Genomic DNA, 14179 nt, shown 5'->3' on the forward strand with positions numbered 1-14179 from the left:
GTTATAACTGAATATATTAATGCAAATCCTGAATATATAGTTATAACTGAATATATTAATGCAAATCCTGAATATATAGTTATAACTGAATATATTAATGCAAATCCTGAATATATAGTTAAAACTGAATATAAAATGTAAATACAAGTATATAGTTATAAAACTGAATATATAAATGTAAATCCTGAGTATATAGTTATGTCAGAATATATATTTATAAATCCTGAATATATAGTTATAACTCTGAATAAAGAACTATAAATCCAGGTATATATTTGTCAGAATTTATACTTTTGAATCCTGAATATATAGTTATAACTCTGAACATATAAATGTAAATCCTGAATATATAGTTAAAACTGAATATATTAATGCAAATCCTGAATATATAGTTAAAACTGAATATATTAATGCAAATCCTGAATATATAGTTATAACTGAATATATTAATGCAAATCCTGAATATATAGTTATAACTGAATATATTAATGCAAATCCTGAATATATAGTTATAACTGAATATATTAATGCAAATCCTGAATATATAGTTATAACTGAATATATTAATGCAAATCCTGAATATATAGTTAAAACTGAATATAAAATGTAAATACAAGTATATAGTTATAAAACTGAATATATTAATGCAAATCCTGAATATATAGTTAAAACTGAATATATTAATGCAAATCCTGAATATATAGTTAAAACTGAATATATTAATGCAAATCCTGAATATATAGTTAAAACTGAATATATAAAGGCAAATCCTGAGTATATAGTTAAAACTGAATATATTAATGCAAATCCTGAATATATAGTTAAAACTGAATATATAAAGGCAAATCCTGAGTATATAGTTATAACTCTGAATATAGAAATATAAATCCGAGTATATATTTGTCAGAATATCTATTTTTAAATCCTGTATAGTTATAACTCTGAACATATAAATCCGAGTATATAGTTATAAAACTCTGAATATATAAAGCCAAATCCTGAATATATAGTTATAACTCTGAATAAAGAAATATAAATCCAGGTATATATTTGTCAGAATTTATACTTTTGAATCCTGAATATATAGTTATAACTCTGAACATATAAATCCGAGTATAATTATAACTCTGAATATATAAATATAAATCCTGAATTTATAAATATAAATCCAAGTATATTTTTGTCAGAAAATATATTTTTAAATCCTGAATATATAGTTATAACAATATATAAATGTAAATCCTGAATATAGTTATAACTCTGAATATAAAATGTGAATACGAGTATATAGTTATAACTCTATATACACATATAAATCCGAGTATTTATTTATGTCAGAATATATATTTATAAATCCTGAATATATAGTTATAACTCTGAACATATAAATGTAAATACTATATAAACTATATATTCAGATGTACAACTATAAACCAGATTTATATTTATATCTATAGAGTTATAACTATATATACACATACTATATATATCTAAAATACAGTTCTTGATAAGTTTTAGTTTTCGAAAGCTGGATGTGTAAGAACGGCACACAACACACTGTTCAGGGTTTGTTTTTATTGCAGCTTTACAATCATGCAAAAATAGTCAGAAAACTTCTCTTTGTCAGGCTGAAGAACTTGTGATTAATAATGAACATGTCTAAACAAACGTTCCCTCTAAACCTCCGTCACGTGCTTCCCGAATGATCAATCAATAGCCACCAGCTCCACCTCAAATATCAGCTTTGCGTTCGGTGGGATTCTGGGTAATACTGGTTAAGGCCAGAGGAACGATCTCATATCATCAGCCTGAAGAACATGATCAAGTAATCAATTAGTGAGACGTTTAACGAAGGATACTTTGAATCTGGAAGGCCTTTCCTTCCGTACGCCCAATCCGACTCGATCTCCAACCGTGCCGTCTCACCTTTACTCATCGTCAGCACACCTTCATCCCACTGCACACACACACACACACACACACACACAGTCATCTGAGGATCTCTGGTGATCAATGAATCATACAGATCACTAATGAATCGTGACTCACCCCTTGAATCACTAATGAATCGTAACTCGCCCCTCGAATCACTAATGAATCGTGACTCACCCCTCGGATTACTAATGAATCGTGACTCACCCCTCGAATCACTAATGAATCGTGACTCACCCCTCGGATTACTAATGAATCGTGACTCACCCCTCGAATCACTCGGCCCAGTCCGACCTTGAAGCTCAGCGGTTTGGACTGTTTCTTCTTCTTTGCAGCTGGAAGAACAGAAGAGAATCAAACTAAAGATGATTTACAGCGACTCACTAGTGATTCTCATAAAGACAAACAAAGTATGAAAACTAATTAAATAATGAAAACAAAATATTAATAAAAACTATATAGACATAAATTCCTAAAACTTTAAAAACATAAAATGTAAAAACAAAATATTAATTATTAAATATTATTCAAATGCAAATTTCCAATAATGTTTAATAATGTGCAAAACATAAATAAAACCTATAATAGTAGCTCAATGATACTAAAATAACACTGGATGCAAATTGGATCAAATATTACCCTGAGACCCGAGAACACATTAAAATAAGTCTAATTCTATATAAAAACACATGCAGTATTAATATCTCACACGCTGGGATGTTGGTGTCGAAGACGGTCCCGTCCTCCAGTGTCCCGCTGTACCAGCAGCTCACAGTGTCTCCCTTCCTCGGGAAGTTCGTCTTGTCTCCTTTCTTCAGGATGGACTTGGTGAACTTCGGAGGACCCTGAGGAGAAACACACGAGCAACCAAATAATCCGTTAGTAATGGCACTGACGGCTCAATCTGACTGAAAAGCCTTCATGTAAAAACACCTTAATCGATCCGACTGAGCTCGATCCCAATGAGATTTCGATCGGATTCAAAGGGAAGGTTTATTCCTTTTCTAATCCGATCGAGAGAACATGTAAACACTTGATCGGATTGAAAACTGAAACTGAAAGGACTGCGCACGTGCAATGACGTAGAAATAGCGCAATGACATAGAAATAGCGTAATGACGTAGAAATAGCGCAATGACATAGAAATAGCATAATGACGTAGAAATAGCATAATGACGTAGAAATAGCGTAATGACGTAGAAATAGCGCAATGACATAGAAATAGCGTAATGATGTAGAAATAGCATAATGACGTAGAAATAGCGTAATGACGTAGAAATAGCGCAATGACATAGAAATAGCGTAATGACGTAGAAATAGCATAATGACGTAGAAATAGCGTAATGACGTAGAAATAGTGTAATGACGTAGAAATAGCGTAATGACGTAGAAATAGCATAACGACGTGTGTAATGACGTAGAAATAGCGTAATGACGTGTGTAATGACGTAGAAATAGCGTAATGATGTGTGTAATGACTTAGAAATAGCGCAATGACATAGAAATAGCGTAATGACGTAGAAATAGCGCAATGACGTAGAAATATCGTAATGACGTAGAAATATCGTAATGACGTAGAAATATCGTAATGACGTAGAAATAGCGTAATGACGTGTGTAATGACGTAGAAATAGCGTAATGATGTGTGTAATGACGTAGAAATAGCGTAATGACGTGTGTAATGACGTAGAAGTAGCGTAAAGACGTTGAAATAGCGTAATGACATTGGAATAACGTAATGATGTAGAAATAGCATAGAAATGGTGTAATGACGTAGAAATAGCGTAATGACGTGTGTAATGACGTAGAAATAGCGTAATGACGTGTGTAATGACGTAGAAGTAGCGTAAAGACGTTGAAATAGCGTAATGACATTGGAATAACGTAATGATGTAGAAATAGCATAGAAATGGCGTAATGACGTAGAAATAGCATAACGACGTGTGTAATGACGTAGAAATAGCGTAATGACGTGTGTAATGACGTAGAAATAGCGTAATGACGTGTGTAATGACGTAGAAATAGCGTAATGACGTGTGTAATGACGTAGAAGTAGCGTAAAGACGTTGAAATAGCGTAATGACATTGGAATAACGTAATGATGTAGAAATAGCATAGAAATGGTGTAATGACGTAGAAATAGCGTAACGACGTGTGTAATGACGTAGAAATAGCATAACGACGTGTGTAATGATGTAGAAATAGCGTAATGACGTGTGTAATGACGTAGAAATAGCGTAACGACGTGTGTAATGATGTAGAAATAGCGTAATGACGTGTGTAATGACGTAGAAATAGCGTAATGACGTGTGTAATGACGTAGAAGTAGCGTAAAGACGTTGAAATAGCGTAATGACATTGGAATAACGTAATGATGTAGAAATAGCATAGAAATGGCGTAATGACGTAGAAATAGCATAACGACGTGTGTAATGACGTAGAAGTAGCGTAACGATATAGAAATAGCGTAATGACAGAAATAGCGTAATGACGTAGAAATAGCATAATGACGTAGAAATAGCGTAATGACGTAGAAAAAGCGCAATGACGTGCGTAATGACGTAGAAATGGCGTAATGACGTGTGTAATGACGTAGAAGTAGCGTAACGATGTAGAAATAGCGTAATGGCATAGAAATAACGTAATGACATTGGAATAGCGTAATGATGTAGAAGTAGCGTAAAGACGTTGAAATAGTGTAGAAATGGTGTAATGACGTAGAAGTAGCGTAACGATGTAGAAATAGCGTAATGACGTAGAAATAACGTAATGACATTGGAATAGCGTAATGATGTAGAAGTAGCGTAAAGACGTTGAAATAGCGTAATGACATTGGAATAACGTAAAGATGTAGAAATAGCACAGAAATGGTGTAATGACGTAGAAATAGCGTAATGACGTGTGTAATGACGTAGAAATAGCGTAATGACGTGTGTAATGACGTAGAAGTAGCGTAAAGACGTTGAAATAGCGTAATGACATTGGAATAACGTAATGATGTAGAAATAGCATAGAAATGGCGTAATGACGTAGAAATAGCGTAACGACGTGTGTAATGACGTAGAAGTAGCGTAACGATATAGAAATAGCGTAATGACAGAAATAGCGTAATGACGTAGAAATAGCATAATGACGTAGAAATAGCGCAATGACGTGCGTAATGACGTAGAAATGGCGTAATGACGTGTGTAATGACGTAGAAGTAGCGTAAAGACATTGAAATAGCGTAATTACATTGGAATAACGTAATGATGTAGAAATAGCATAGAAATGGCGTAATGACGTAGAAATAGCGTAATGACGTGTGTAATGACGTAGAAGTAGCGTAACGATGTAGAAATAGCGTAATGACGTAGAAATAACGTAATGACATTGGAATAGCGTAATGATGTAGAAGTAGCGTAAAGACATTGAAATAGTGTAGAAATGGTGTAATGACGTAGAAATAGCGTAATGACGTGTGTAATGACGTAGAAGTAGCGTAACGATGTAGAAATAGCGTAATGACGTAGAAATAACGTAATGACATTGGAATAGCGTAATGATGTAGAAGTAGCGTAAAGACGTTGAAATAGTGTAGAAATGGCGTAATGACGTAGAAATAGCGTAATGACGTGTGACGCGCTGAACGAAGCTTGAAGTTTGTGACATATAAACACACACATCAACCCGATCACATGTTCAGCGTTCATGTAAACACTACATTCAGATTCATTCCGATTGAATTCATTCCGATTGAAACAAAAGTTGTGCATGTAAACATAGCCAGTGAAGATTCAACACTCATGTGTGTTCTGATGATGATGAAGATGAAGATAGTACCTCATCCACCGTCTCTGTCTTGATTTCTTTGGGATTGTCGTGGATTTTAACAGCTTGAACCTCTTCTGTCACCACCTCCACTTCTGTGCCTTTAAACCTCTGAGAGAAACACAAGTCATCGGCTCACAAACTTCTGCTCTGTCCCTGAATGAATCAGCCGTTTGAACGAATCGTTTGAGTGAATGATTCAATGACTCGCTCGTTAAGACAGTGATTTGCCGCCACCTACTGGCGGTTTCAGGTTCATTTCTCTTTAGATTATGGGCGAAGATTGAATTGTTTTCGGTCATGATTGTAACAATAGTTATGCGTTTATAAATAGACTATTATTATTGGCTGTAATAATGTTGAATATGAGATGTTCGGTGTGTTTGTTACCTTGCTCTCAAACAGCTGGTTATACGCTTCAATAAGTTGCTCTTTTTTGGCCGTCTTTGCCACATTCTTGATGTTTCCAAGAAGTTTGTGTTCAGCTAGAAACTGCAAATGACAAGATGATCAATTCAAATGTACACACACACACATACATACATACATATATAATAACCTATATACACACATTAACCTATACACACATCATTTATATTCCACAATACCCTATAATGCATACAATTCTGCTTTATCATGCACATTTAATTTTCATTTCTATGCAAATGTATCTCTATAAATTACTTGTTTTTATACAGTTTGAAATAATGACGCACGCACATATTAATAAGTAAATATGTGAACCCCTCCCTCTCCCTCTCCCTCTCCCTCTCTCTCTCTCTACATATATAGAACATGCATTTGATTTGGACTGTTTTGACACATGACTCCTCTGCCACACACTCTCTGCACGCAGTGTCAGTGTTGCGTGTTGTGTGTTGAGTGGTACGCGGGAGCGCGCAGCTGTAGTGTGTAGTGTGTACACTACCGAGTGTGCTCCGTTATCCTGGATGAATTTGATGAGCTCTTTCTTCGGCACTTCTTCAGTCTTTAGCTGCTCGTCGCTCCACGCTCGCACTAGATCAGCCGCCATCATGATCAATGCGACACACACACTCACCACGTGCATGCAACAGCCTATCACGGCGGAGATGGGGCGTCTTAAAGGAACCGCGGCATGGCGCGTCCACGCTATGTCGTACTTACCGTAATGGACCCTTTAAATAAAAAAATAAAAAAAATATGAAAACTTTACAAGATTTGCAAAGTTGATAACTGTGGGAACGCGTAATAACAGTCTGTGAAAAGGGTCCATTATGAGATTTCAGCTCATAAAAACACTTTCAATTTGTAAGCTGGGAATGCCCTGAGAGCTCCTACTTGTACCACGTGACCACTGTCGCATAATTAATTTTCCCCCAAACCACATTACCAGAAATCCCGCTCTGCAGCATATTTCCTTTATACAGTGATGGGTAGGTTAGGGATCTAGGGATGGGTAGGTTAGGGATACATTTTTAATCAAGTCCCCCTGTAGTCAATCATTTTATCCCTTAGAACTCCTCTTTAATCTCCAAACTGACATTCAAACTTTATTTCCTTTAAAAAAAATTCTTCATGCTTTATAACAGCTTGAATGTAACTCGACACCCTTGCCTCATTTAGTATGCGCGGTTCTATGAATATGCAAATGAGCCCCGCCTCCACTCACTCACTCAGCTCAGAGATCCACTGGTTGACGATCACACGTTGATCTGATTGGTTACAAGGTAGTTTGTGACGTCAGAAACACCAGTGATTTCAAAGCGTGTTTTTGAGACTGTCTTTGGTTCACTGCAGTTTTAAGGAGGAAATACTCAGCAATGCTGTCGACTTATGAACTTACACATGGTGTGTCTTAAAGCAGATTAAAAACACCACATAGACATATAAACCGCAGAATGTGGAGTAAAGGGGCTGTTGTCTTCTCTTTTGCCAAATAGGTAAGAAAACTTCAACACCCATAATGCATTGGGCATGCTGCCGTCCAAGGCCACTCCCACTCTGCTCTCATTGGATACGCTTGACCAAAGTCAAACACCGCCTTGCTTGAGTAGGAAATACTTCTTAGCCAACTTTTAGTCATAATGTCAACTTGTATTGTTCCCGAGCACTTTTATTTTATTAAATATATGTAATAAATCATCAAATATCATTAAAAGTGAAGTGTCTGTATGTGTTATTTTATTAATTTGCAGTTTTGTTTGTTTCATGGAGGGTTTACATTAGTGCTTTTTCAGCAACGTTTTTTTCTGGAAGTATTTTTCCATTAATTTCTCCTATGAGGATTTCAAAAAAAGTAATTGTTAAATAAATTGTTATAAGCCATGAACCAAGCCAACCAGCTATGAGGTGAATCATAACATTACAAACTTTGATTTGAAGCAAAAAGTATTTGAAAATCGGACAAAAATATAAAGGCTTTAGTGAAGGAAAGAACTACAATCCCATGAAGCATTGCAAGCAGCAGAATCCAGTTAAAAACAAAGGAGGAATATAAAACTATGTATTTCATTTTTTTATTATATATAGGCTATAGGCCTATATATAAACAATATATTTTTTGCAAAATATGCTTGTGTATTGAAATATTGAAATATTTTGAGAGTGTAGGGAGATCGATTCGATTATGTCATCCGCAGTGCTTCATGGGAGTGGGCGGGGCTTAAGAGATCTTTTGGCGTGTCTTGCTTGTTTTGACTCTGATTGGTGGAATTTTCTGTACAGCATACTGTAGTTTTTCACCACGAATTCCGCTGTTAAACATGATTATTTTAAAACTAAGTTGAAATAATGTGGGCTGACAGCTTCAACAGAAGCAAATACTATCAATGAACAACCTCATAGCTCACAGTAGGGCTGTTTTTAGGTCTATAAGTTAAAGTTTGTTACAAATCAATTTCTCTATGGAGAAAATGAGTTTTTACTTCTGGAATCCGACTATTGCAATCTAACTCTTCCTTTTTATTACACAAATATGTAATTAAAAATGGCTACAAATTTATAAAGTTGATCTGATGTCACGTAAAAACCATTGACACTGGTTCATGGGTTTACCTCTAGATGCGAATCGTTGATATTTTGAAACAGTTGCGTAAGGAAGCCGCGTTTATTTAAATCACGTGACTTAGGCAGATAGGCGCATGCGTACCCAGAGCCGATTATTGTTCGAAACAAAACGATTCGCAAAGGTTTCGAAGCTTCACGAAGCAGTGGCTTAAAAGCACTTCAAAGAACCGCAAATACTGAGAGAAAACCGCTACGAAAAATATGTTTGTTTGATCATCTTTGTTGTCAACGTTTCAAACTGGACCACTAGTGTGTTTTAGGCCAAACGGGGAAAACGGCTGTTTTCGTCGAGTCGCAGGTAAGAATTGCCATTGTGTTCTAGTTTTACCATAATGCAGTTTAAATAGTAGACATAGTATGATACAATTATCAGTGATAATCGATCCTACTCTCAATAACTGTTCTAATAACCCTCTGTCTAACCTTTAAATTTAAAATTAAAATTTTTATGTCATAATTATGGCTTTTTAAGTCTGATTGTTCTCTTAGTATATCATCATTTTGACTTTTTATGTTAGAATTATACATTTTCATCTCATAAATATGACATAGTATGTAATAATGTTTGCTTTTAATGTACATTTTTTACTTTTTATGTAATAATTTTGACTTTTTATGTCATTTTAACTGAACAGTGATTTCAGCCGGACTATTATTGATGAATTATTTCAGAAAGAGACTTGCAGATTAGGGAAAATATTGATTAAAATATTCATATTTGTTGTGACAGATGAAGCAATGAAGGATTATTTGTGTTAATTGCTGAAAACTGGCAAATAATTTTGTAAAAATACAGTAAAACAAATGTACAGAACAACCTTTAAATTTACAATTTAAAACTGTGATTTACAAAAAAATATTTTATACTTTATACTTTCTGCTTTAGTTCAAATGGTTCAATCACAAAACAACTCAAATAATCCAGATGAGTTTAGAAGAACTTCATAATATTCTTTCGTTTAATGCAAAATAATTTATCAGCTGAAGCAAAACCTGTTTAAAGTCCTTAAGAATATCAGATAAAAACATAAAAAAGTAAATATATTTTATTTATACTTAATATAAGTAAGTAAAAACATGTATTTATGCTAATACATTTAATGTAATTCTATTTTCTGAGACATTGGGCTTGAGTTAGTTTGAAGTTCACACACACGAGGGCAGTAGATACACACACATATTGAGCTGATTAAAGTCAAACTCTCAAATACAATAATTCATGTGCATTCACAGCCCCAGTGACCATATCATAAAATCCATAAGCAAAACACATTCCTCATCAGCAAGGCAGTTTTACATTCAGTTTAAAGCCGTAACTCTGAAGGCATCAAGGGAAATCAGGTTCTGAACTTATTGAGCCTGAATGAGAACAGAAGAGCTGAAACTCATCATGAAATCATGGAATATGTCAGTGTTATATGCTAATGTTAATAATAATCTTGAACATCTCTCCTCTTCTCTGATGACGAGGGCGGGGCTATAGCCTGTCACTCACATGAGATCCACCAATAGCAAACCACAACCATCCAATCACTTCCCCACAGACACAATCAAGCCCCGCCCACATCTGATCTTGTTTGATAAGCGTTTCACTCCTATATACGGAACAATAGAACTTTAAACGTTAGACTTTAAACATCCAGATGTGTTTGATCATGCTGAGAACGGCTTTGTCTGGATTTGCTGGTCAGTCAATAACACTTTAACTTCTGATTTATCTTCATATCTATAATGACACATTCACAGTTCGTGTCGCTTCAGCTGATGGACAGAAGAGAAAATAACTGATCTCTCTCAATATTAATATTATACTCTGAAGACTGAGGACATTTGTGTGGAAGTCCCTTTCTGACACATAAGAAAAAAACATGCTTTGCTAAAGCATATTTATGACATAAAAAGTCAGAATTATGAGATAAAAGCTCTAAATTATATGTCAATTTTGAATTTTAATGTCAGATTTTCCACTTAGTGTATCATAATGCAGACTTTTTATGTTAGAATTATTACTTTTCGTCTCATAAGTATGTAGTATGTCATGTCATGTCATAATTTTGACTTTTTATGTCATTTTAACTTAAAATGTCATAATTTAAAATTTGATGTCATAATTGAGGCTTTTTAAGTCAGATTTTCCACTTATTATATCATAATTTTGACTTTTCTTGTTAGAATTGAGGCTTTTTAAGTCAGATTTTCCACTTATTATATCTTAATTTCGACTTTTCTTGTTAGAATTGAGGCTTTTTAAGTCAGACTTTCCACTTAGCATATCATCATTTTACTTTTTATGTCATGTTAACTTTATGTCTCACAATTGAGGCTTTTTATGTCATAATTAAGGCTTTTTAAGTCAGATTTTCCACTTATTATATCATAATGTAGACTTTTTATGTTAGAATTATTACTTTTCGTCTCATAAGTATTATGTAGTATGTCATAATTTTGGCTTTGTATGTCATTTTAACTTAAAATGTCATCATTAAAATTTTTATGTTAGAATTAAGGCTTTTTAAGTCAGATTTTCCACTTAGCATTATCATAATTTTAATTTTTATGTCATTTATGTCACAATTGAGGCTTTTTATGTCATAATTGAGGCTTTATTAGTCAGATTTTCCACTTATTATATCATAATTTTGACTTTTGATGTTAGAATGATTACTTTTCATCTCATAAATATGATGTAGTATGTCATAACTGACTTTTTATGTCATAATTGAGGCTTTTTAATTCAGATGTTCCACTTAGCACTTTTTATGTCATTTTAACTTTATATGTCATAATTTCTAACTTTATGTCATAATGTTGACTTCTTATGTCACTGACTAATGGACTGTATCTTTAGGAGTGTGAGCTGCTCTACCTTCATTAGACTCTGCATTACTGAAGACTCACTGAGGAGATTAAAAGTGTTTATCTCTCCTAAAGTTCCTGTTGGAGAAGCACTAGTTATGAGATGTCGGCTCCTGAGAAGCGCTAGAGATGTTCTTCTCACACAGAAAGCTCAGTTTTCCACACGTGACTGTGCGTTTCTGGACGCCTGTAAGGCAAATGAAAACGCTCACGTTCTCCAAAGAGAAGTGGGTTTAACAACTGAACATTTTCCAAGACTTAAATCCCTCAAAGCTTCACTCTGCATGTAGAAGCACGACTCTAATCCACCGCCGTGAGTTTAACAGACGCACATCACAAACGTTTATCTAGACGGAGGCTGAAGTCTGAGTTTGGACTTTCAGTTTAATTACGTCTCACTGAGAAATAATGAGTGGAATTTCCTTTACATTATAAACACAGACGTATTTCCATCAGTTCCTCCTGTGAAACCCCAGCAGAAGCTCATATCCTCACAAATCACAGCAGAAACTTATTAAAGAAGTTTTCTGGCATACGTCACATTCATTTACATATACTTTTATGTCCTTCTTTTGACTTTTTATGCCATAATTATACTTTTTATCTTATAATTGACTTAATATGTCACAATTCTGACTTTTATGTCATTATGAGTTTTTGTCTTAAAACTTAGTTTATCATAATTTTGACTTTTTGTCATGATTATGACTTTTTGTCAAAATTTCTACTCTTTATGTCATAATTCTGTATTTTTATTTAAAATTTTCTACTTTTTGTCATAATTCAGAATTTTTATGTCATAATTTTACTTTTTGATGTCATGATTTTGACTATAAATGTCATAATTTTTATATTTTCCACTTAGTATATCATAATTTTGACTTTTGATATCATTAAGGTCATCTGATTTATCATAAATCAGCAGAAGCAAAAAGTGACCAGAACAACAGGGGAGGAAAATTCATTTATCCTTTATTTATAAAAGATTATACCATAAATAATACAACACATTTCATTCATTGATATACAATTTTTAATTTATTGTTTGAGACTTGTAAAAGAAATATGGATACAATCAATAAGAAATCTGGCAACACTTTACAATAAGGTTTAATTTGTTAACATGAACTAAATAACTCTTCTACAGCATTTATTAATCTAATATTATAATCTCAGCATTTACTAATACATGTTTAAAATCAAAAGTTGTATTTGTTAACATTAGTTTACATGAATGTTATCAACTAACATTAATAAAGGTTAATAAATGCTAACCAAAAATCAGTGTTATTTTAGTATCATTGCGATATTTCTGTAGTTTTTATTAATATTTTGAATCACTTAATTTTTTTAATATGTCTATATAGTTTTTATTAATTTAATTTTATTTTAGTTTTAGTCGTGATAGTAAAATGAGAAATGCTGCCTTTGGCAATTACCTGAAATAAAATAAAGTTTAAGATTATTATATTTCATTTATTTTATTTAAAGCAACGACAATGTTTTGATTTCAGTATTAGTTTTAGTTTACAGTTCATGCATTAACTAACATTAACAAACGAAACCTTATTTTACAGTGTTACCAGAAAATAAAGGAAAATTAAAATTTTTCAATTAACTCTTTCTTTTCCATGCCGTCAGAAATGATCAAAAGCATCACAAGCCTTTATGTTTTCATGTTTTATCTCTGCAAATCTGATCAATATTATATATTGTGTCTCAGTCTGTCCTTGTAACAAACGACGGAGGGTTAAAAAATCTCCCCAAATCTTCCGAATCCATCATGTTTCGTCTAAATTGAATCTGCTCTGATATGAGCCTCAAAATAATATCTGAAGAAAACAATCTGTGGACGTGAGGAATCATACGCTCCATGTTTCATATCAGGAGTCTGAGATGGGCTTTTGTTCAGGCGGTGTTCCTCAGATTCCAGGACGGGTCCGGGTTCGAGGTTTGGAAACAGACTTGTGATGATCGGGATGCAGAAACTCTGGAATGCTCATTTGTTTTGATTTCTCTAGTTATTAAAAAGTATAAATGGCATTTTATTTCATGTGCCGATCTCTAAACTAAACTGAGATCATGCATTAGCAGGTCTACACCGTTCAGAAGGTTGAGGTTGGGGATATTTTTTTAATATTTTGAATTTATTTGATCAGAAATACAGTAAAAAATTGTAAATATTATTCTAATGCAAATCAGCTGTTTCCTATGTGAATATATAGTAAAGTGTAATTTATTCCTGTGATCAAAGCTGAATTTTCAGCATCATTACTCCAGTCTTCAGTGTCACATGATCCTTCAGAACATTTATGATTATTAAAAGTCTGGGGTGAGTAAGATTTAAAAAAATTAATTATTAAAATATATTAAAAATTATATTATTTGAGCATCAAATCATCATATTAGAGTGATTTCTGAAGGATCATGTGACACTGAAGACTGGAGTAATGATGCTGAAAATTCAGCTTTGATCACAGGAATAAATTACACTTTACTGTATATTCACATAGAAAACAGATGATTTACATTA

General features: G+C 33.5%; 1 protein-coding gene across 1 annotated transcript; it reads right to left on the bottom strand.

The window, feature by feature from the left end:
• Window positions 1-1560: 1560 nt before the first annotated feature.
• Window positions 1561-6829, bottom strand: fkbp3 (FKBP prolyl isomerase 3). The gene is made up of 7 exons (XM_079888866.1): window positions 6671-6829; window positions 6133-6234; window positions 5755-5853; window positions 2642-2777; window positions 2200-2267; window positions 1860-1957; window positions 1561-1761 (listed from the first exon to the last, which is right to left on the bottom strand). Exons 1-7 carry the CDS (start codon window positions 6809-6811, stop codon window positions 1707-1709), a joined length of 699 nt encoding a protein of 232 aa, XP_079744992.1. The 5' UTR covers window positions 6812-6829; the 3' UTR covers window positions 1561-1706.
• Window positions 6830-14179: the final 7350 nt, after the last annotated feature.

Source organism: Squalius cephalus, assembly GCF_949319135.1.
Source record: "Squalius cephalus genome assembly, chromosome: 12".
NCBI classification, from domain to species: Eukaryota; Metazoa; Chordata; class Actinopteri; order Cypriniformes; family Leuciscidae; genus Squalius; species Squalius cephalus.